General features: G+C 31.8%; 3 protein-coding genes and 1 non-coding gene across 4 annotated transcripts; 1 reads left to right on the plus strand and 3 right to left on the minus strand.

Annotated features, from left to right (window-relative positions):
* Nucleotides 1-369: 369 nt before the first annotated feature.
* On the minus strand, nt 370-1,088 carry LOC108200478 (uncharacterized). The gene is made up of 2 exons (XR_010287301.1): nt 687-1,088; nt 370-545 (listed from the first exon to the last, which is right to left on the minus strand). It is a non-coding gene; the product is annotated as an uncharacterized LOC108200478 (transcript).
* A 1,183-nt stretch (nt 1,089-2,271) lies between these two features.
* Nucleotides 2,272-5,690, minus strand: LOC108201162 (F-box protein At1g55000). The gene is made up of 2 exons (XM_017369462.2): nt 5,224-5,690; nt 2,272-3,025 (listed from the first exon to the last, which is right to left on the minus strand). The coding sequence occupies exons 1-2, from the start codon at nt 5,626-5,628 to the stop codon at nt 2,651-2,653; spliced, it is 780 nt and encodes a 259-aa protein (XP_017224951.2). The 5' UTR covers nt 5,629-5,690; the 3' UTR covers nt 2,272-2,650.
* Nucleotides 5,691-9,531: 3,841 nt separating this feature from the next.
* Nucleotides 9,532-10,395, minus strand: LOC108202319 (non-specific lipid-transfer protein 2). The gene is made up of 2 exons (XM_017370707.2): nt 9,980-10,395; nt 9,532-9,770 (listed from the first exon to the last, which is right to left on the minus strand). Exons 1-2 carry the CDS (start codon nt 10,315-10,317, stop codon nt 9,761-9,763), a joined length of 348 nt encoding a protein of 115 aa, XP_017226196.1. The 5' UTR covers nt 10,318-10,395; the 3' UTR covers nt 9,532-9,760.
* Nucleotides 10,396-16,174: 5,779 nt separating this feature from the next.
* Nucleotides 16,175-20,153, plus strand: LOC108201163 (auxin efflux carrier component 5). Its single transcript, XM_017369463.1, has 5 exons — nt 16,175-16,842; nt 19,414-19,499; nt 19,632-19,789; nt 19,909-19,985; nt 20,078-20,153. Exons 1-5 carry the CDS (start codon nt 16,175-16,177, stop codon nt 20,151-20,153), a joined length of 1,065 nt encoding a protein of 354 aa, XP_017224952.1.
* Nucleotides 20,154-24,873: the final 4,720 nt, after the last annotated feature.

A 24,873-nucleotide genomic window follows, 5' to 3' on the forward strand; every position in this document is an offset into this window, starting at 1 on the left:
ACTGTGCTGTTGAACCGAATAACTTTACCGAACATAGGTTACTCCACGTCCAGGATATACATTTCATTTCTGACTAGGAAAAATTACTGATCTAGTAAATTGTGTTTGTGATAGATGAATCGTGTCGGTTGCTATGGATGGTTCTTGTGGTTGTGTGATTTTATGAAACAGCCTAAGAGTTTAAGTATATTAAATTTGTCAGGAGTGATTAGCAAATCAGGTTGATCATTTATATGATTAATGACTTCACTGTTATGCAAAAGGAAATGTAAATATATCGATGACACAGATCCATTATATTCATCATTCTCATTTTTTATATCACTCTTAACTTTAAAACACCAGAAGTCAGAAAGAAACATCAATGAGTTGCATTTCTTAGCATCCTTGAATCATGTATAGAGTCAAGGTCTTTATTCAATAACAAGTACAATCTTATTATTAATCCATAAAAATTTATGGATTATTATTAATTCATAAAAATTTATTAAAATCTCGACCTTCGAGCTTTTCCATGCATAGTGATTGGCGCTCCTCAGTTTATCCTGCATATGTGTGTATTTATCAATTTCAAAGGAGATGAATAAAGGAAGATTTTTGGGATAGTACTGATCAGGCATATGTAAAATTACAAGCATAATGTAAGACGAACATATGTGAATCATGATGGAAAATGGAAAACATACGTATTGCAGTCGAATTTAGGATCAGCTGAGAAGACAACAGGCGTTCCACATTTGTGAGGTAGAGAATCAACTCTTGTAATATTGGCTGGATTAAGTCTGGCATTTCGCTGGACACAAGCACAAAGTTGCCTCTTTTCCTCTGTGGTGTCGGCTGGTCCAACGAATGCTCGATACGCTCTGCAGCACTCACTAGACGGCTCTGGTTGACCCCTTCTTGAAAATGGACTGCACAGGTTTGTTGCTTGCTGGTGTCCATTAGGACCATCGCACTGAAAGGTCGACGCCTCTCCTGCATCCAAAGACGCCACCACTACTAACACCATCACCAGGATAAAACTGACATTAGCCATTTGTATATAGTATATAGAATACAATTTGTATGTTTAAATTGATTGAAGGTTTGGTTTTTGGAGTTAGACCAGTTCACTATATATAGGCAGCTTAAGGGAGTACTTTAGTAATCTGTAATTCGTCGTTAACTAACAATTAGCTAGGACACCACAGACATTGGCTTCAATGCTTCATCGATCATCATATATACGTGCCAAAAGTTTTTTCCATGTCCCTCTAATATTGTATAAGTAGTTATGAGTTAGGCTTCATATGAAATCACATATGCAAGATTCTTGCAGTCATTTTAATAAATAGATTACTCGTGTAGTCAAGTTCTGTACCACAAATTGTCATCTGCTAGCTGGTAAGTTCGGTGAGTTCTGAATGGCCTCACCACAACTAGGTTCAGGAGTACTTTGCTATACTGTTTTTCATTTTCTGCGGATCTCCAACTTCTAGTTCTTATCATTTCAGGCATGTGTATACCACAACTAGGTTCAGGAGTACTTTACTATACTGTTTTTCATTTTCTGCGGATCTCCAACTTCCAGTTCTATCATTTCAGGCATGTCAGCTACACGGTCCATGTTAGTAACCGCAGGTCAAATATATGAATGCAGTATAGAGGTTGAGCAACATTAGCTTCAGCTGAAATTTGATTTTGTTTTATCACATGTGAAGATGTGCATTTATTTAGTAAAATTCAATTTGGATTGCAGTAAGTGGCGTAGGCTGTCACTGGAGAGATATGCTGAGTTTATCATATATGATGGGGTTGGCTAGGACTATATAGAAGTAACATGTCAAAAAATTCTCAGGTTCACAGAAAGCCTTTGCTTGCAAGGGCTTAGAATCTTCTGCAAAAGTAAGTGTTTAAAATAGATAAGTACAGACTTCCAGAAGATATCTTCTACCCTTGAAGTGAGGAGCCATTTGGATGTTTGATGGTATTAGAAATCAGATATGGTTGATGATAATAGGAGTGGGGAATGAATTAAATGGCTCATTGTAACAGGAATCAGGAATCGAAATATAGTGAATGCCAAGATTTGTTTAGAGAATGATTCACCCGGGCAATAGGAACGAACTTAGATTTATGAACCAGATCCCCATCATCCAAATTTCTAATCCAGATGCTACTAATCCATGCTAGATTCTACTTCGCGTTAACCATAACCATAAACCAAACGACCACAAGGTATTTGTGACAAAAGAAAAAAGTAGCATCAAAGGAACTGTTATTCACACTTGCTTGAGACTTCAGATTTCAGTTTACATTTGGTAAGAAAATTTTATAATATTTTTATTACATTTGGTAGTTCCACATTTATACAATATACATAAAATTAAACTAGCATACTAATTTTCATCCAGAGTTTGGCAAATACAGAACAAAACACTTACATAACAATTCAGAACAATAAAGAGACTACTATAGGCCCCACTGGCCATAAAGAGGCGAATGAGATATGGTAGCTGCATTTACTGAAAGACACTCGGGTGGAACTGTCACTTGAGATAAAGTTTATAGAACTTGAGCACAAATTTCGGATCATACACCAAATAAGAAATACATGCAAGAGAAGTCCTTGTTACAAACTTTCCCTCTTAGGCTCTTACCGTCTTGGAAATTAGGCCAGGCCCACATGCCTCTCCCACCTAATATCCTGGGAGAACTCCATAAGCGCAGCCCGAGGGTCACCATTTGATAAGGAGTAGTAATATTCAGCAGTTTCATCATCAACCTGCATGCTTCTCCTCAAGGTGTTCAATATCTTTTTCTTTCCTTGTTCTGACGTCACCCTATTCAGACTGCTGTTGAGCTTTATATCTGGGGCCCCCTCAAGATACAACACCGCTACTTCCCTTTTCGCATATGCATCCAATTCTATGTAGCAGGTGCCATCAATGAGAAGATCTGGATTGCTGATAGGAATTAGTAACCTCTCCCTTGAGTATATTCCATGGTCACTAATCATGTTGTTCAAGCGTTTAATATCCGTAACCTACAAATATAGAGACAGTTTAAAATAACCAGATCTCCGATATATGATGACAAAGGGAAAAAAATATTAACAGTGATAATCTCAGAGTGCAACCGGAGAGAAAAGAATTTTTCTCATCAAAATACAATTGAAGAACAATCTTGTATATATAATCCCGCATCAGTCAATTTATGTGCTAATCCTATTAATGATCCTGGTCAACCTGTCAATGTTATGAATACTTAAAGTAACAAATCAAGCGGACAGGAAAAAGCACTTTGTAATTTTTGGGGGAGAAAGACCCTAGAAATGATGCTTCCTGCAGATCCATGTCTTCTAAATGTATTTGAAAAGGCAATCTTTATGTAAAATAGGATGCCCCAATTACAAAGTAATTGAAAATTACCAATATAAATATATATTTTAGCACCGATTAAAAAGATTCTAGTTATTGTGCTCTTCTGCATAAGTACAGTATGCCCAAGCAAATCGGTAAAGATCCGAGTTTTTACCAAACATCCCAAATCAACACGCAAATAGACTATCCTTAGATGTTTAGCAGAGCTACAGACTTTCGTGCATGACATAACAATATAACAAGGATAAAGTAAGTACTCCCACAACCCCTTCGAAAAATGTACTAGCTTAAGAAATATCAATCACTTATATCAGACATCATTACATCAAGCCTTATGCAACTAAGTCAACAATCTCAAAAATTATAGTGATATATAGATATCATTTACATTTTAAACGGTAAGGAAACAAATTTGTTCATCGAACATGGCAAAAGACAGTTTGGTAAAATCAATCTCAGATCTATAATTCTGCCTCAGTCAAATTATATAATATTTCTAATAACGATTCTGGTGAATATTCAGCCGTCTTGAAGAAAACCCTCTCAAGCTGTTACAATGCATTCTTTACCAAGGTATATTACCCCAAAAATCATAGATAGAACATATCACAAAACAAAAACAAAAACAACATTCAAAACAACTACTACATTGGAGGATGAGTGTGAGGATTTTCACACTGAATTATATCAGAAGTTCATTTTTTCCACTGTAATCTCCTGAAAACAATAAAATATATATAGATTCTAGTAGAAACATTCATCCATGAGATAAATGCAACATTCAAAAATGAAAACCCATGACAATTCTAATAAAACACAATTGCCTTGACATTGAGAATACAGTACAAAGAAATTCATAATTCCATATGACAGTTAACAACTTCAAGGCACAATGCTTACCTCCAAAATATGTAACAAATACTACGTACAGCCTATAGGGGTCAATCGGATATATTCACAAACTTACGGCCTGTTTATTAAACACTTAACAAACACTTAACGACCCCATATTCATTACATTTTTCTATGAATAGGAGTACAATCAATCCTTACTAGAATCCAACCAATATTCTCTTATTCGGCAAGTGATTGCAGTCTAAGGGGTCATTTGGCAAATCTGAACTAAAAATATCTGATTGATTATGTTATCTGAATGATCTGGATCAATAAGTTGCCTGAATTCAGAATCAACAATATCATTTGATAAATAATTTTTGAAATATCTAAATGAGATTAATTTATAATTCTACTTTGCTAAATAAATAAATATGTCAAACATAAAATATTTCTGTAATATAAAAATATCATATTTAAAGATAATGTTGAATTCAATTAGTTTCCAACTAATTAATATTAAACTAAATTAAAATATAATTTTTTGTTATAACTAGCATATTTTAAATTAACATGTGATATTATAATATTATACAAACTTTCAAATCTTATACATCGTTTTATAAAATTTTGATGCTTATGTCAGTGGGTTAGTTTTTAATATAAAAGTCATCTTTTGTATGTATGTCAATATTAAATTATTCACTCTATTTGCTATACATGCAAGATTGTGCGGTGAAAATTTACTGCTGAATCGCTAGGTTGTCATTGTTAAACTGAATCATTGAGCGGTATCTGATTCATACTGCCTACCTTGGAATTATTTCCAAACAAGCTGATTGTCTGGTGCGCTCAGAAGTATGTTCATTCAGCACTATTAAGGCACAAACAAATGACCCCTAAGTTACACGGTCATTGGCAATTGGCATACTAAATGAATTCATTCATTTCTGCGATATCCTTTTACAAAATTCAAAAAGCATAGTTATCGATTAACATTCCACAAACACAAGTATTAAGAAATTACCTGAACAGAGTACTTAACAGCGAGACTAGCAACAGAATCCCCTTTCGCTAACCGATGCGAAATCGCAAACTTTGCCAAGCTAACCTCCCTCCAAAACCCGCCAGAGCTAGGCTTCCCCACCACTTGTTTCAGCTTCCACGGCATCATAAAAGCCCTCACCTGAATCTCCTTATCAGAAGCAACTTCGTTCCACAGCCTAGACACGCAGGCAGCTCGTGCGAGATCATCAACAGAAAGGTGCTCAAGAATTGAGATGAGCACATCTTTGCAGACTAAAGCTGGGAAATTTGAGTTCATTGGGGAAAAGATTGTGTTTTGGATGTGGGTTTGAGAGGAGGAATTGAGGGGTTGGAGAATTGGTGATGGGTCTGAATCTGTGTCCGAGTCTTGTCCACAACAGCCCATTTTTAGGGAAAGAGAGATGGAATTGAGGATAGATTGGGTGGTCTCTGTTTGTGTGTACAGTGTGTATATCTCTATAGTAATTTTTAACTAGCTCTAAAACCCGTGCTGAGAAGACACTGTTGCAGTTTCTAGTAATCGATTTATAAATAAGTTAATTTTTCTTTTTGAAGAATTTAATGCGACCTATTTAATATTATAAAATTAAAAAGGATTGTTGATATATATATTTTACGAACATTTAATTAATTTATAGTCTTGATTATCACTCTAATTTTCTAATATTATCGTGTTCTAACCATAACATGCATGTCATTTTTTACATTAACTTTAAGAATTTTACTCGTTTGAACAATTTCACTTGGCTTGAATTTCCTATATTTCTCCATCCATGTTACAAAAAGTTTGAGTTTTGAATCTCATCAATAGCATATCACAGTACATTATTAATTCAAACACATAAAAGAAAATTAATAACTATTATACACACGTGCATCACACGGGTTATACGTCAATATATTATTAAAGCTAAATATGAAAAAATAAATATCAAATATGTTTTTGTTCACACGACAGATATATATCATATCTATGGTATCAAAACATAAACGACAACCCAGCGTAGTGGAATGAAAGAAGTGTACATTAGTGGAACCACTCAAGTTCGATTCTACAAAACCACAAACACATTAAATGAAATAAAACTCAGCACCACAAGTAGAAAGCTCAGTGTTCACACCAGCAAAAAAGTCCTTTAGAATGGTGTTTAGCAGATTATTACTGAGATTATTTATGTTTCAGTGTGATGTTATAGATTTAAAACTCGGGGGTGTATTCGATTGGGATTTTAATGGATTGTTTCTAGTCTATGGATTCTAATGGATTGTATGTGATTTTGATTTTGTGCGGATTCTTGATAAAATGTCGCAGAGTTACAAAACCACAAACACATTAAATGAAATAAAACAATACTTCCACATATACATATATAAAGCATATATTTGTTGTGCACGTACCTTCGCCAGTGCTCATCGTCCTTCTCCCTCACCACGTTCTCATCGTCCTTCTCCCTTAATTTTCCGGATTTCAATACTGAATTGTACCACTAACTACTTTCTAATCATGTTGTATTTTGAATATGAACTAACTTAGAAGTCCGTGCAAGGCCTTGCACGAGCGTTGTGATAAAACCTTTTTTATTTAAAATCATGGAGGGCTATTGCTGTATTGGTACGACGAAGCTATTTTTGTTAGTTTCCATGATAAATGAGAATGGTTCACATGAACATGAGATGATAAAAAAATCACGACCTAACATATAGATTTTAACTTGCAAAAGATGTTTATCTTGAAGTTGGACCATCATAAACCTCTATATTTATATTATATAAAAGAAAATAACACAAATTCATCATATACAAGAAGAGACACTTTTCAAGCAGGCAAATAATTATTCGTTTTTGAAAAAAAAAGTGTGGCTAAGCCACTTCTTCAAAAACTTACAGTGAGATCATTTACCCAAGAAGTGAAAACCTTATGCTCGAAAACCTTATGCTCGAACTCGATCTAATCCTACTTCTTGTCTATCTTCATATAATTTACCACATTTCTCATTTTTCCATTCTTCTGATATGCACTTCCCATCCCAGTAGCACCTCTTGTGGTTGACAATTGATCCAATCTTTTGCCATATCCAGCAGCTCAGAGTCGGTCACGCTATTATCACAATTTTCTTTCATAAAGAGTTTGAAGAAAAGATTTTCGTCTGAGTTGAGTTCAGACTCATTGATGGTGTTCTTTGCCTTCACTTGTCGAAGCAATTCCTCTTAAATTTTACCTGAAATTGGTATACTCTTCTTTATTGGCAGGAACCTATTTTTTGTAGATGGACAACAAAGAAGATCCAACCAGTTTATTCTCACAGCACTACTAGAAATAAGCTAATAGACATCGGCTAAAAACCGATGTTTGAAAAAAAAATAGGACGGTGTATATGTCACTTTAGACATCGGTTTTAAACCGATGTCTTATATACTATTAGACATTATTTTTTTTAGAAAAATAATGTATTTCCATTACTTTTTTTACAGTTATTGCATCATTTCTTTTAAGAATTCTATATAGTTTGAGTAGTACAAAATGTTAAACACATTTCATGTAGGACTTATGAAGATAAAGACATCGAATATTTATAAATAAATGATGTAAAATACGTTATTAATTACATCATGTTTTTAAACAAAGTGATGTAAAAGAGGTTTATTACATCGGTTTCCTTTTCTGGAATATTTATAAATAAATGATGTGTTATAGGGGAATTAACATCTTTTTATAAAAAACTGATGTCTTACTTTAAATTTTTTGGCATGACCAGAATGCCCATGCTTCTTAAAATTCCCACAACGTGCATAGGGGCAAGGGATTTTATTATGATTCTTAGCATTTTCTTCGGCAAATATCAATAAAGATTCAACCCCCACTTCATATTCTAAAATCTCTGTCTTTTGAAATCCAAGACTTGTCCATATTTCGTTAATCAACCTATCTTATTGTCATTTAATAACATATTAGAAATAGATTTATTACAAATTTCCTAATTAATAGCCCAATAATATTATATCTAAACGATTAAACAATCATAACACCAATATACTTTTACATAAATCACAAGTACAAGATATATATCACCTAGGTTGATTAACACAATCAAGTGCACAGACTAGTCATAAAAAGGCAATTAACAGAGCTAATTAACACAATCATGTGCACAATCAATATGTTAAAGGAACACAGAGCTATTACAATTTGAAAGAAAAAAACACACACAACACATACGATACACATGACCAAAGCGTAAATGCTATTTAACATCGCTTTTTATATTTATGATGTGATAAAAGTATTTAACATCGGTGGCTTTTGTGGGACTTGAGGTTTTTTTTTCCAATTTTCCACTACCAAGGAAGCAACTTTGGATCATCACAACTCATCCATTCCTTAGTCGTTTTGACTGAATAAACATGCATTGGAAAGCTCTCTCGGAGGAGAATATAATCCAAGCATAACCCGCCATGAACACGTAAGTGGTGGAGCAATGCATTAGTAACACATTTAGACACTACCAAAGTGTCTTGCTATATAAAGCCTTCAAAGGCTCTTTATCAAAACAATGTGGTACTTATGGTTTTTTTTTCCAATTTTCCACTACCAAGGAAGCAACTTTGGATCATCACAACTCATCCATTCCTTAGTCGTTTTGACTGAATAAACATGCATTTGATGAAAGCTCTCTCGGAGGAGAATATAATCCAAGCATAACCCGCCATGAACACGTAGCCGAGCCTCACTCAAATTGATTATCAAAATGACAATATTCCAACAATTCTTATTTTGAAGTTCCTAAGGAAATGCTTAATTAGTTAGTTTTAATAATTCAATGTAACTTAGATTCAGAAATTATCAACTTAAAGCTGGTCTTTTGGGGCTTATATTCCATTGTTTTCGGGCTGGATCTCCCTTAGTTCAAAAAATGCCACATCGCTAAGCTTTTTGGCAAGTAGTTAAGTAGTTTCCCGATGAGTTTTCAGTCCACTGGGAACGGATATTGTTTGTTTCTTCCACTTGTGATGAAATTGAGGAAGAGACAACTGAAGAGCAGAACACCTGGCGACTTCCGAATTACTTAACTTGAAAAATTAGGTCAAGTTGTTTTTTAAAATAAATGTTCTCGGTATATAGAGCTGATAATATTCCAATGTGAATCAAGATACCTAAGAATTGGTTAACTTCACTGCTCTTGCAATTTACGATACTGTATTCTGCACTATATATGATACAAAAATTCTCTCGAAATTACAAATATATAAACTTGATGAATATTTTTTGGCATCAGACTTGGGAAATCACTGTTCTTAAAAGTGCAGACACACACACTGGTTCTGCAGATTTCTTATTAATAATTTCATAACATTCAAGACATTATTCTTTATATATTCAAAGAAACTCCACCGGGTACAAAGAAATTCCAGTGAGTAACATTCTTATTATTATTCATAAATGGTGAACAGAGTCCTCAATTATATATCTTTATTTCATGTGGCTCCTCCGACTGCTCCTTCCCATGCCAGATTGCGTCTCACATGACACTGCATGTACAAATATATTTTGCAAGAGAATTATGCAAATTAATTAGTTCAGTTAGTCGAGTGAAAGTTTTTTGACTTCAGTAACCTAATTGCAAGTTTTGAGTTAGTTCAGTGATGTTTTAGCCTATTAACCCGTTAATAAAGCGTTCTGCCAACCCACTTCGAGTTATGAAGGAGAAACAGGTGTGAGAACCGAATGAAAAACTTACGTATTGCAGTCGAAACCACGAGCAGCCGAGAATAGGAAAGGAAGGCCACATTTTCCCTGGAGAGAATCAACCTTGGTAATATTGTTCCCAGGATTAGTTCTATCATTGTTCTGGACGCAAGCACAAAGCGCTCTCCTTTCAGCTACAGTTTTGGCCGATTCGACGTGTGCTTTGTACGCCTTGCAGCACTCGGCAGAAGGCTCTTTATCTGCACCAGTTCTCGTATATGCTACGCACTTGGCTCCTGCTTGCTGGTTTAAGGGTCCATTGCATATAAAGGCTGCCTCTGCTACCGCTACTGCGAGCACCATCAACAACAACACAGCGATCCTCGCCATTGTGGGTTGTATTAACTCTTAATTGTACTTAAGTTGATATGAAATATGGTTAAGGAATGAGATGTTGCAGGGGATGTGAAGGTAGCTTTGTATTTATAAGAGCAACTGGGTAGAAACTTTAGTATTTACCAAAATCTTTTAACTTTTTAGGCCGATCAGCAAGGTAGTTTCCCAGACCTAAAGTTAGGACATTAAACATATATATTTGTCTTCATTCATCATATATGATTAATAAACTATACAAAGCGTACACATGTCGAGCTAATTAGAAATAGTAGGATTCAGTTGATATATATACCAGCTTATGGCGTGACAGAACATAATTGAGGAGCCGGCACTTGTATGTTTTTTGCAGGGCAAAGTATATTGCCGCAGGTGTAAGGTATTTTTTGGGAGTAAGGTATTTTGCTGCAAGTGGAAGGTAGGTCTTTATGATCATCTTCCTGCATTACATCATGCTAGCTCATGTCATGCCCATGTCTAAGCTGAATTTTAAACAATTTTTTAAATTTATTATATATCAAAAAATTAAGTAAAATATGTTTTTATTTAGTTATGTTATCATCTTTTTAATATGATTATTTAAATTATTGTTATCGAATTAATATTTCATCCTATTTTAAATTTTGACTAAAAAACGTACCTCAAACTACCGTCTGTTTCTGGCCGTTGACGCTTTGTTCACCCGCATTTGCTTGTGGTTCTTTATGCTTGAATTGTGGATCGTATTTCAAAATTTTCTGAAAGAATATCTTCGATATATAATTATTTATATTTATTTTGTTATTTATGATAGATATTAAATTTAAATTCACTTAGTAATCCACACTAACTAATAGGAAATTGATTTAATTAATTAATCAAAGGTTAAAAGTTATTATTGGAAGACATTTCTAAATACCTGTTTATTCCTTTATACTAAAATTAATTTATTTTAAGAAATTCCCAGTACGCAATAAATTTATATACGAGGAATATTAAAATATTAATATTGTCTTAGTTTATTTTTCTAAGTATTCTGGTGTCCAAATGTTGGTCAAAAGTCATACTCTATTATTCAAAAGACAAATTGTGTTGGTTTTCCGTCAAACGGTTGTTATCTTAAAAAAATCGGTTTAAATACTCTAAAATATTTTTCATATTTCCAAAGTATTTATCTTTATGAGAATATATTATAAGTATTTATTCGAGTCTTACTTCACTACGCCATAAGTGCTCATATGCAACGCTGTTTGTAAAGTGTTGCCACCATAGTGTTTCAATAGTTGCCTTCTTGTGATTTTGTGCAACACTGTTGAAAATAGTATTGCATTAGAACCAGTGTTGCAACGTGTAAACGGTGCAACACCAGTGTTGCATTAAAATAAAGTATTTTTACTGGCAAAAAAAAAATAAAATATTTTTATAATCATAAAAATTAAATATATCATTAAGTAATGTATATTGATATCTATGTTCTAATACTTTTCCCTTGAAAATTTAATATTAATTATACTATAATATTTAACTTATTATTATAATATATAAGTAAATATTTCACATATATATTATTTAAAATTTTAGTTTTAACAAATTATAATTTAATTAAATAATTCAAAATTTTTGAAAACCAGTTCTTTAGAGTGGAATCGTCGAAAACTCCCTACAAGCGAAAATTCCTCTTACAATACAAAGACACACAAAACATCGAGTAACTTCAAACCCTTTCACCTCTCTCACGCCTCACATTTTTGCCCATGCCCATCTTACATCACAACATCAGATCTCCATTTATGATTGCGGGTCTTCTCAATATCGAGTTCAGCAGCATTGCATCTCTAATTAGGGTTTTTGTTTTCGGAGATTTCACTTCTCGATTTGGGGGTTTTGAAACACACCCGGTAAATTTAATTTAACATTTGAGTTTGGACACCTCACTGTTACTTATTTTTATATTTTATCTGATTTTATAGGTAATTAGGGCTTCTGATTTGGGACTTTCTACTTTGCATATGGATATTTCAGCGGGGGTTGAGATGAATAAGTGCCAAAACGGCCACATCATCTAACCCTCAGTTCAATTAATGCAGTTGGTTTTTCCTCGCAGAGCTCTGGTTTCATCTCTGAAGCAAGATTGACCTTAGACTTTATGCATTGGACCTTGGCAGAACAAATTTTCGGGTTTTGCAATTACATCACAGGTATGTCTTTGTCGACTGAAGTTTTTACCTACATTGTTGAAGAGTCTTGTTGTGTAAAATTGAATTCGATACGTTCTCCTTTCAGGACCTTTTTGATTATATTGCAGCAGAACTCGCAAAGTTTGTTGCTCTGGAAGAGGATCACATATTTCATCTTCCTTTATTTGAAACCAAATCGTACTTTATTTGAAACCCAAAAAACGTACTTTATTTGAAACCCAAAAAACTCCTTTACTCCTTTTAAATCTAAATAAAATACTCCCACTTTCCAAATTGACTAGAAACTTGATATTAGACATTTAAATATTAATATTAGTTCATGGTAAAAGTGTCGTAATTTTTCGAGAACTTTCATTTCGGAGCGTTTTCTGACCTGTCAACCCCATCAGAGCGTTTGACCTAGTTAGAATTGACCAAAAACTGCCAAATTTTCAAGGATGGCATTTTCTAATATTCTAAGATTTATCATATTTTTTATGAAATTTATTTCGCACATAAAATCTCAAGATTTAAGTGTAACAGATTTTTATCAGTAATTATCTTGATAAGCGTGCCACTTTCGAGAGCTTTAATATGGTGAGAATTCATGTCAAAGATGCTCTTTCAATTGTCAAAAAGCCAATTTATGCTTTATGAGGAAAGGGATAAACTTGGAGGCCAAGATTTATTTTATGCCTTTTTATTTATTAAAGTAAATCTAAATTCATCGTTATTTTGGTTATAAATACTACCCACCTCGCATTCATTTTTTCTAAGCTAAAAGCCAAACATATATTGAATGTTGAAGTCTCTAAAAATTTATTCAAGTATCCACTTCATCTTTAAAATCTTCGATCCTTCATATATTTCGATATACTCACAAGAATTTAATCAATGATGTTTCGTACCACCCCAACCCAGGGCGGCAATTTCGGGTAACAAGTCGTGTTCGTGTCAGCAATCGGGTCGATTTCGGGTCAAGCTAAAATCACGTAAAATTGAATAAAATTGAAAATTGAAGTTATTAGAAACGAAATTCAAATTTCGGCTCATTTCGGGTCCATTTCGTGTCAATCGGGTAATTTTCGGGTCACTTTCGGGGTTTGAATCAATAAATCGGGTTCGGGTCGTGTCTGATATTGCCCAAAGCTCACTTATCTCGCTCAGCCTGGTAAATATCTCACTTAGCTCACTCATAAATCACTTTTTCCGGCCTCCTTATGGACTGCCCAAAGCTCGTTCATAAGCCAAAATCCGATCGAATCTTCGATGAATTTTTCTGACGAACTTTCTTAATATCTCTAATATAGCACTCTATAACGATTAATATTTGAATAAAAAGTTCAATTTAAAAACTATATATACATATATATATATATATGGTCAGTTTCGAGATAGAACCAAGTTATTGTTAGAACTTAGAACTCGCTAAGGACCATTAGATCTAAGTATATTATATGGTTGAGATTGTAATTACATTTAATTACGAAGTACTATATGCATTAAATATGTACATATTTATGACCATTAACTAATCACTTTAAATAAAATTACTTACTTACCATAACTAGTTTTAGTTTTAATTATAATTATTATATATTGCTGCAGTATACTCTATTTTTATGTCATATATTCATTAAAACAAAAAATACTATTGCAGTATATCATAAATTATACTCTTACACTATTGTCGAACTAATACAAAAATAACATAACCATAGTATATACCATTGCAATATATGTAAGTAATAGATAAAATAATAGATTCAATTCAGAAACACGATATAAGTCAAAATGAAATAATTAGTGAATTCATTATTTTATCTGTAACTTAAATATACTGCAATGATATACCATAGTATATTTATGAATTGATTTGATTTTTTTTATCTATTACTTAGATATGCTGCAATGGTATACTATAATTATATTATGTGTGATATATTTCCTGAAATAGTGAGATATGATATATAATTTATTACCTAATATAATGTAAAATATAATGTGTGATTTAATGAGGGAAGATATTAAATGATTTAATAGAAATGCTCTTTAGATCACAGCCATAGATTTTAAATAAATCTGACGGATGTCTACGGTCCTAAGTTCTAATTCTAGCATAGGTTCTGATTTGAACCTCACCCTATATATATATATATATATATATATATATATATATATATATATATATATATATATATATATATATATATATATATATATATATATATATATATATATATATATATATATATATATATATATATATATATATTATGTAATCATATATATAGTAATATATATATAATATATAACACTTAAAATTTGAATATAAAATTAGTTTTCAAAATTGTAACAATAATTCTGGATAATCATTATTATACTGTAATCATGTAGGAATATTCAATGGTTCTTGGAATAAAAAATTATATAAATTTATTTTTCCATTTATTATATGTCAATATATGTATCATGTATATATTTATTATGGTGTATTAAGTAACTCTAAATAAAAGTTTATGCTATTGCGTTGAATCCTTTTTTTTTTTTGCTTTTTTGTGGTATAACTTCAAATTATTCTAATCGATCTACTTATATTATAACCAATCTTCATCAAAGATCACAAATTTATTTATTCTTAAATATCATAATATAAGATATATGACTATTAATTTTATCTTATACGTCATTATTCATCCTCCTTTGTTTAGATCGTTAAATATTTGAGGCAACTTTGAAATATGCATGGTGACTATTTTACAGTAGTGGTATAGGTATCCTAAATTCTGTTTTCAAATCTTTTTCTCAAATGATTTATGACTAATTTTAATTGGATGATTGATGCGAATACAAAAGACTTATTATACTTTGCCAACTAGATTGTGAAAAAAAATTTAAAAAGACTTTTTGAATAACTAGCATTTTCCTATTAGAATTTATCAAGGAAGATAAGCCTACACGTGCTTCTTGGGATGATCAATAGATCCTTCAACTCAATCTTTACCATATAGAGTACATATCTATCTATCCAAAAATACTATAACAACATAAATTATAAAGATAAACGGAATAAGAAAACGTTAATAATTAAATACATATGATGTTTGCATGTATTAATTGCATATGTATTTATAATAAATTAACATATTCACGTCGATTCGTATAAATAATAACTTAGTTTATGGAATAATTTACGAATTTGGCAATGCAAAGTAAACATGCAAACCAATTTTACTTGAAAGAAGAAATATTTTTTCTGTTACTAATAATTTTTAAGATGTATAATTAAGTAGTTGGATAAATTTGATAATATTTTAAAATATTTGATTTAATTTGATAATTAAATTTTGACTAAATTTTTGTTTCTACAAATGTTGTCATCACTGAAGATGCTAGTGAAGATAATGATGATGGTATCGATGATGATAGCACCGACTTAAAAATATGATATATTTAATATGATTCATCCCATAGCATTAATATAAATTAAAAATTAGTATATATTAATAAAATCCAATAGTAGTTGTAGACGTAAGCCAATCTCTATATTATTTATGTTGACTATTTTATTTTATCCCTTTTATTTGTATCTACAAAATCTCTAAAGGTTTTTTCAACTCCCTTTATAAATACTAGAGCCTTGGGAAGTTTCAAGAACTCTAAGATTTATTTTATCGTTTTTTCATAATAATCTTAAGATGATAGGATGGAATGATGTTTACAAGGTGGTGGTAGCAATGGTACCGCTCTATGTACCGCTGATCTTAGGGTATGGCTCCGTGAAATGGTGGCATATGTTCAATCCCGAGCAATGCGAGGCGATTAATCGAATGAATTGCTACTTTATTTATCCTCTTTTTATGTTTGAGTTCACCACCCACATAAACCCTTTCAACATGAATTATCTCTTTGTTGCTGGGGATGTCATTGCCAAGTGTTTTCTTGGTTTAGTACTAGGGGGTTGGACTTATTTTTTCAGTGAAAGATACGAATGGTTTGTAACTGGCTTCTCTATATCTGCTATAAACAATACTTCTATCGTCGGACTGCCTCTTGTAGGAGCCATGTATGGTTCATTAGGGGAGGAACTTGTGATCCAATCGGCCCTTTTGCAGTTGATTATTTGGGTTATGATTTTATTGTTCATGCTCGAAGTTAGACGTGCAAGGCAAAGTTTTGAGTCTGTGTCAGCCATTGAAGTGTCAGGGAAGGATTTGGAAGAGAATATTGGTGTCCAAGTAAATGATGTTAGGGTGGTGAGGCCATCAACTTGGGCAGTGATAAAAATTGTGCTGGGCAAACTTGCTAAGAATCCCAATTGCCATGCTTGCATTGCTGGATTCATTTGGGCCCTGGTAGCCAGCAAGTAAGTGTTTTTTTCTTGGGGATTTACTAACTATACTACTTTTTGGATCTTATTTGCAAATTTTTCCTTCTCTGAAATCTCGCAAATATACTATCTTTTATAACATACAATCAATTATATTGCTAAAATACTACCTTCCCTTCCCCCATTCCGTTCTTCTCTCTCCTCTCACTCTCTCTCTCCTCTGAACTCTCTCTCCCCTGGACACCGGCCATGACTGTTATGGCAAGGAACACGGTGGCGTCACGGTTAAGCCGCCTTCCACCGAGCTCCTCCGATCTGTGACTTTCGACACACCGCTGCAACAAGGCTAACATCGTTGGCCTTGGAGCAGTGCTTCAACCAAACCTCCTGTCAACAACACAGCCCTCACCTTATCTCTCCCTCTCTCCAGCCTCACCTCTCGCCACCTGTAACCTCCATCACCATCTTCCTCCGGCGGTTAACGCCGCCAGACAAGCCAACCACTAGCCTCAACTCCGTTTCTCCCCCACAACACCACAAACAAGCAATCAACTCCACAATCGCCACCGGATATATTGATTTCTAGTTTGTTGTTTTAGTTGCTTTTGCAATGTTGATATTAGCATTGGCCCCGCATTGGCACTCATTTTCGCGATTCGCAACCAGTTGCAACTTATTATGCAAATAAATATAATTTTTCAATAGATTTTTCCAAAGTTACATTTGTGATGGCATATATGGTAGCTAGCGGTTGCAGACATGGTTGCACATGCAACCACCGTATTTTTGCATATATTTTTTGGAACACAGTATTTTTTCAATTTGTTATAAAAAGTGACAGTGTTTTTGCAAAAATTATTTTAAACTTGGTTATTTATGAAAAAAACCCTTTTTTCTTCTTCTCACAATTAATGTATATTTTTATTTCCTGGAAATGATTTTATGAATACCGTGTTGGCATGTTTTATTAAAGAACTTGAATGTTCTTCTTCTTATAGTCATCAAGGTCTCTATATAACTTTTCCCCCACTTTTCTATAACTAAATTTTTTTAATGAGTAAGCAAAATTTTACTAGCAATTTTGTCCTACAAATTATGTCCAAACATATTTACATGGCATAAGAGCTAAATCTAAACAAAAATGATCCAATGATTAGTCATAAATTTAAAGAAACACAGATAATATATATATATATATATATATATATATACATACTTCCTTCTTCCCACCTTATTCTTTAGATACACATGTGGTTTAGAGTTTAAAGCAAACTAAAGTAAAGTAGCGCAAAAGGTAGTAATATGGATAAACTGGTAGGCTAGTAGTAAAAATAGTGGTCACAAGTAATTTTTATAAAATTTTATTATTTTTAGAAAAATTTAAAAATAAAAACATAAAATAATATGAAAGAATATAAAATAATTGTTAAGATGGAGAGAATAGGAGGAGCCTCTTTCCCAACATCAATTATCCCGAAAATTAGGAACAAAATTGATAATATGGTCAAAGGAATGCCAAAAAACTATGTATATCTGCAAGAAAGGAAATTTTTTTTGTGAAACTCATAGGCTATATATTTATGTATATTAATATATTTCATAACATAAACACTATGTTTCAATGTTTAAGTAAAATGTTTTGGGTCTTAAATATCCAAGTCCGGAAAGTTTTTTGTAATTATTGTAATTTTTTAAACGAATTAGAAAAAATACAATCTTCCAAATAAAAAATGTAAAAATAATTTCTTCTTTTTTTTTTTTTTGCAAAAAGCACGAAGGTTGCATTTGCAACCATATCTACAAATGTCACCAACCATATATGCAATCACCAATGTAAATTTGAAAAAATAGTGAAAAATTACATTTAATTGCATAATAAATTACAAGTCGTTCAAAAGATCTAAAACTGAGTGCTCCTGTCGGAACAATATTAATATCATAAAAAATAATTACAAAATAAACTAAAGTAAAATTAGAAAATCTGAAAATCAACCAACAAGATTTCTTTCTCCATCTCTCTTTATCCTCTTTCACCATCTCAATTTATTGGCCAAGTTGGTGGGAGCAAGAACTAGAGTTTGACATTAAACAACACATTAAAAATCAAGCTGACCATACTGTTTTCCATTCTACAAAACTCCATAATGGAAAGATCCTCTACTGTTGAATTGCGGATGGCTTCTCAAAACCTTAAGAAAACACAGAAACGAAAACAAAAGTATGCATGGCAACCTCTACGAATTTGGTAGGGCTGAGTGAGGGAGATTCATCGCTTAGCTGCTTTGCTTAGCTTGGAACCATGGACATGAAATCTATCTCTATTTCTATCTCTCTCCCTCTCCCTCTCTCCAAAACCCCCAAATCCACTTTCTCCAAAACCCTAACTTATTTTATTATTGTATAACCGTTTTTAATATTAATAATTCATAAATTATTAAAAACTTATTAAATTCATAGATTAAAAATTATTTAATGACCTCTTACTAATAAGTAATTAATAAATTTTTTTTTTTGATATAAGCCAAACAACCTGTAGTCCTCAAAGTTTATGTGTCGCTAACTCGGTTTTATTGTATTTCTTGTAAAATTTGGAAACTTGTGATTCAGATGGCACTTCCAGATGCCAAGCATCATAGAGGGATCTATTACAATTTTGTCAAAAGCTGGCATAGGCACTTCCATGTTCTGCATGGGTAAGTCAAAGTATTCCTACTAAACAGAAATATTTACTCGATCGCCGTGATCAATTGATCATTTATGCATATGTCTGTCTGCCCATGATGATATTATCTAGCTATCCATGTATTTGGTACTGTATGTTTCAGGGTTGTTCATGGCTTTAAATGAGAAGATATTTGCTTGTGGTGCCAAAGCAACATTGTTGACAATGATATTCAGGTTTATCATGGGACCATTCTCGATGGGCTTAGCTTGTTTAGCTCTGGGGTTGCGTGGTCAAGTGTTGCGGATTGCTATAGTTCAGGTATTATTTTATAATTATATATACAGAAAAAAATATTCATGTATTAAAGAATTTGAAACATGATAATTTCATATTGTTTCATGGTTACTGATATATAGTTTTAATTTTTTATATTTCAGGCTGCACTTCCCCCGGCCGTCATTTCCTTCATATATGCAAAAGAATATGGATTGCAGGCTGATGTCACAAGCACTGCGTAATTACTTATCTTTTGAAATAACTGATATTAATTCATATCGATCTGTTACGAAATTCTTGTAACATCTGAATGGCTATGGGTTTCTGCAGAGTTATCTTTGGCACAGCGATCTCTCTGCCGATTGTGATCGCGTTTTATGCAATCTTGGAGTGGATAGATGTTTAGCTAAAGTTGGAAGAATACTTGCTATCATTTTATCTGGCATTTAGTTGGATTTGAATGTCTTGAAATATTTTGTTTTTTTGTGGTTATTGCGTTTTTCACCGACAAGTATTGGTTTCGTTTGAAATTACCGGGGCTGCCAATGATACCTACACTATCCCGTCGTGTATTGAAAACGATCTAAATATGGCGGAAAAATTAACTCCAATAATATATGATCTAGGATATGAGCAGTACTTCTGTACCCACTCAGATTATGTTTCATATAGTTTTCATAATATGATTCTAACCGAATAAATGGATTTATATTCGATTCGAACTCATATAGTATAATATTTTTAGTCCATTACATTTATAAGTAAATAATAATCATTTTATAAAATTTTAATATCTTATTTAAGTTTTTTTTTTTAAAATTCTAATATCTTATTTAAGTTTCTCGGTAATTATTAGTATGAATCAAATTAAGAATATTTAATATTTATGCAACCCATTCCAGGATTATTCATAACTGACTACTATATTCTAAGCTCCACTAATTTATTGTCAATTCATCATTATTTATTCCTTTATGCAATTATTAATTCAGAATTCTAATATAGCTTTATTTACATACTTATTTTTTTTCTTTCTCAATTTCCACTACATTAAATCATAATTTAATTTTATTCACCTATATTAAATCCAAAGCTCTTCCAAATTACTAAATTATAATACTTATTCACTTATCTATTCTTTTACTAATATCTCACCTTTAAACTTGAAATTTTTCATTCTCGTCTAAATAATTCCAATTATTTTATTATTAAGTGTATAAGTGTTCAAAATTACCATTAATTAAATGAATCAGTGAACTTATTATATACTTTAATTTACTACTCCTAAACCCTAATTTATCTTTTGTGTTAAGGGAAGAACGCAACAAGGCTTTACAGAGTAAAACAATTAGTTCACACAATTCTGCCAAAAAAAAAAAATTAGTTCACACAATGAGCTACTGTTATAAAAATAAAAGCAGGTCCTACAAGGCAGTAATCAATCATATTTTCACCATTAAAACTATACGGTGTATATATTTCCTAATATAAGATTTTGAAGAGAAGATTAATGCTACCTTAAATACCAGATCCTAGCCTTTACACCCATGACCCAACCTCGCTGAAACCTCTGCTTCTTAAGATTTTTTCCTAAAAACAGCAATGTCCCAAACTCTCATGTTTTTATACTAATTTTTAATCATGACTAGTGACTTAATTAATCTTAATTAAAATTAAATCTTGTAATTACTTGGGCACTAAGTTGTGAACCTTTGGGCACCAAATAGTTTATTAATATATATATATATATATATATATATATATATATATATATATATATATATATATATATATATATATATATATATATATATATATATATATATATATATATATATATATATATAGTAGAGTAAGACCCTATATATATATATAGGGGAGGGTTCTGGTACAAATTTACAAACTTACAAACTTTTTTTGTTCAACACATATATAACTTGAGTTCAACATTTTTTAAGATATTTTGTTGAACATCGATTAAAATTGTGTTGGAGAAGTATATAAACTAATTTTTGAATGTAAAAACGAAGTTAAACCTATTATATAACCAATATTTATATTTCTAGACCCTAGGTATAGTTTAAGCATCTCTATACATGTATTCAACACAATGATAACTACTGTTTTACACCCAATGTTGAACCCCAGTTACAAATGTGTTGAATGCACGATTTATCTATGCGTTATTTTTTAAAATTGTGATGTTTTTTCAATAATTTTGAACATAAATACTTTCTATAACTAAGGATTAACAGGTTGGGAGAATAAAAAAAATTCAAAAAAAAAGTTTGTAAGTTTGTAACTTAAAAAGTTTATATTTGATCCTATCCCTATATATATATAGGGTCTTACTCTACTACAAACCAATTCTCACCTACAAACTAAAAACCAGACCCAACAAGACACGAAATCACTAAAAACACCATATTAATCACTAAGTATTACACACACCCAATACCAGATTCATACATATACACACATCAACTTCCGATCAACGCCACCACCACTGATTCCCAGCCACCATCATAGGTTCCGACTACCACCGAAGTCGTCAATTTATTACAAATAGGGGGGCATTAATTGATTCATTAAAAATTATAATTAAAAATGTATAAATTCGTGTTTGAAGAGTTGAAAGGACGAGAATGGTGGTGATAGGGCTCATGGTGATGGTCGGAGTCGTCGTGGTGATGGTGATTTTGAACCATGGCGTGGGGGTGGGGGCTGGTGGGGATCCAGGTTTTCTGGTATAATGTGAGTTTATTATTTAGTGATTAATCGATCTGTTTTAGTAGTTCCGTGTCCTGATGTAAGTTTATTATTTAGTGATTGCGCCGCTTGTTTTAGTGATTGCGCGTCTGGTTTTTAGTTTGTAGGCGAGATTTGGTTTGTATTTGAGCAAATGCCTATATATATATATTTCTTATTTTTTCCTTTACTTACTCAACAAGTTACGTCTCGCTTGATAAATAAATTTGCTCATTTTATTCTCGAATATTCTCGGCTCGGTTTGCTTAACGCTGCTATTAAATATTATTCGATATTTATTCCATTATTTTCTAATAATCTCATGATTTATATTAATAATAATAAATATTTATCGTAGTCAACCCGTAAGATTTATTGTCGGGTCGTAAAATAAAGCTTTATGTCTACTAGTTTACTTACGTAAATAATATTTTGAATTTTAATGGGACGTTACCAAATTTAATTCGCTAGCCAGCACCAAAATTTATTTTAGACTTACTAAATATATTACGTACCAACATTTTTATTAAATATAAAATTCACAACTTATTGGAATACTAATTTTAACCGCATAAATTTAATAATCAAATTATTCACGTACTTGAAAATTTGCTGTTGTCATTTTTTATTTATGAAATCCGTGATATTTAAATTGGATTTTGAAAAATTATTAGAATCTTGGTGTATTTAATTAAGAGTCAATATACTTATATAAAGGAGAAGCGAGGGGCGTGTAGGTGGCGACTCTCATATCGCTCCGTTCTATTTTTCTAATTTTCTAAAATTTTTGGAAGAAATATTAAAAATTAAAGCTACCTTTTTTAGTTTCAAGTATATTAGAAGCAAGTTTCAGAATCTGATTTTGTTTCAAATTATTTATGAAATATAGTAGCTTGAAAGTTTTAATCTGATTTTATTTCAGATTATTTAATTATGTGTTTCAAAATATTTATGGAATATAGTAATATGGAATATAGTAGCTTGAAAGTTTTAATCTGATTTTGTTCTCACATCGCTCCGTTCTATTTTTCTAATATTCTGGAATTTTTGGTTATATAAAGGAGAAGCGAGGGGCGTGTAGGTGGCGTCTCTCATATCGCTCCGTTCTATTTTTCTAATTTTCTAAAATTTTTGGAAGAAATATTAAAAATTAGAGCTACCTTTTTTAGTTTCAAGTATATTAGAAGCAAGTTTCAGAATCTGATTTTGTTTCAAATTATTTATGGAATATAGTAGCTTGAAAGTTTTAATCTGATTTTTATTTCAGATTATTTAATTATGTGTTTCAAAATATTTATGGAATATAGTAGCTTGAAAGTTTTAATCTGATTTTGTTCTCATATCGCTCCGTTCTATTTTTCTAATATTCTGGAATTTTTGGGTGAAAAATATCAAAAATTAGAACTACCTTTTTTAGGTTCGGATATATTAGAAGTAAGTTTCAGAATCTGATTTTGTTTCAGATTATTTATGGAATATAGTAGGTTGAAAGTTTTAATCTAATTTTGTTTCTATATAAAGGAGAAACGAGGGGCGTGTAAGCCACGCCACTCACATCGCTCCGTTCTATTTTTCAAATTTTTTGAAATTTTCGGATGAAAAATATCAAAAATTAGAACTATCTTTTTTAGTTTCGGATATATAAAAATATCAAACATTAGAACTGCCTTTTTTAGTTTCAGATATATTAGAAGCAAGTTTTAGAATCTGATTTTGTTTCAGAGAATTTATGGAATATAGCAGTTTGAAAGTTTTAATCTGATTTTATTTCGGATTATTTAATTATGGGAAAGAGTAGTACCCAAGTATCTCTGCACCTATAAATACCCCAATAGGTTGTAGGATTTTGGATCATCTAAACATAGCCTCCTCTCTTTCAGTACCACAACCCTACATCTCTCTGGTGATAGTTCTCTTGCTCGATTTCTAACTCAGTGGTGCCGTTCTTCTGCAACGATAAGTGAAGGCTGTTTATACATACAGTATTAAAAAAATAAAGATTTTTGCAAGCAAAAGTAGTTATAGACCACTAAATGGGAGTCGACAAATCCAAACACGGGAGAAGAATTTAGTCTTGACATGATATTGATGGATGATATCAATAAATTAACTATTGGTGATGTATTTTTGTTGGTTATTATTTTATAATATTTGTTTTGTTCATTGGACATGTTTGTTGTTAATTTTTATATGATTTACTTTGTATACACTGAAAAAATTATTCATGCATAATCAGTTTGCTCCGTTCAAGCAACTTTTAAGTAAAAATTGTTTATACAGTATTAAAAGATAAAGGTTGTTACAAATAAGGGTAGTTATAGACCGCTATCTAATGGATTTAAGTTAGATGTTTTTGTGCACAATCAATCCAAAAAAAT

Source organism: Daucus carota, chromosome 9, assembly GCF_001625215.2.
Source record: "Daucus carota subsp. sativus chromosome 9, DH1 v3.0, whole genome shotgun sequence".
Lineage (NCBI taxonomy): Eukaryota > Viridiplantae > Streptophyta > Magnoliopsida > Apiales > Apiaceae > Daucus > Daucus carota.

Coding starts and splice junctions, on each gene's coding strand:
- LOC108201162 (XM_017369462.2), bottom strand. CDS start 5,628: ATGGGCTGTTGTGGACAAGACTCGGACACAGATTCAGACCCATCACCA. Junction 3,026..5,223: donor CTGTTAAGTACTCTGTTCAG/GTAATTTCTTAA, acceptor CTATATTTGTAG/GTTACGGATATTAAACGCTT.
- LOC108202319 (XM_017370707.2), bottom strand. CDS start 10,317: ATGGCGAGGATCGCTGTGTTGTTGTTGATGGTGCTCGCAGTAGCGGTA.
- LOC108201163 (XM_017369463.1), top strand. CDS start 16,175: ATGATAGGATGGAATGATGTTTACAAGGTGGTGGTAGCAATGGTACCG. Junction 19,790..19,908: donor TGCGGATTGCTATAGTTCAG/GTATTATTTTAT, acceptor TTTATATTTCAG/GCTGCACTTCCCCCGGCCGT. Junction 19,986..20,077: donor GCTGATGTCACAAGCACTGC/GTAATTACTTAT, acceptor GGGTTTCTGCAG/AGTTATCTTTGGCACAGCGA.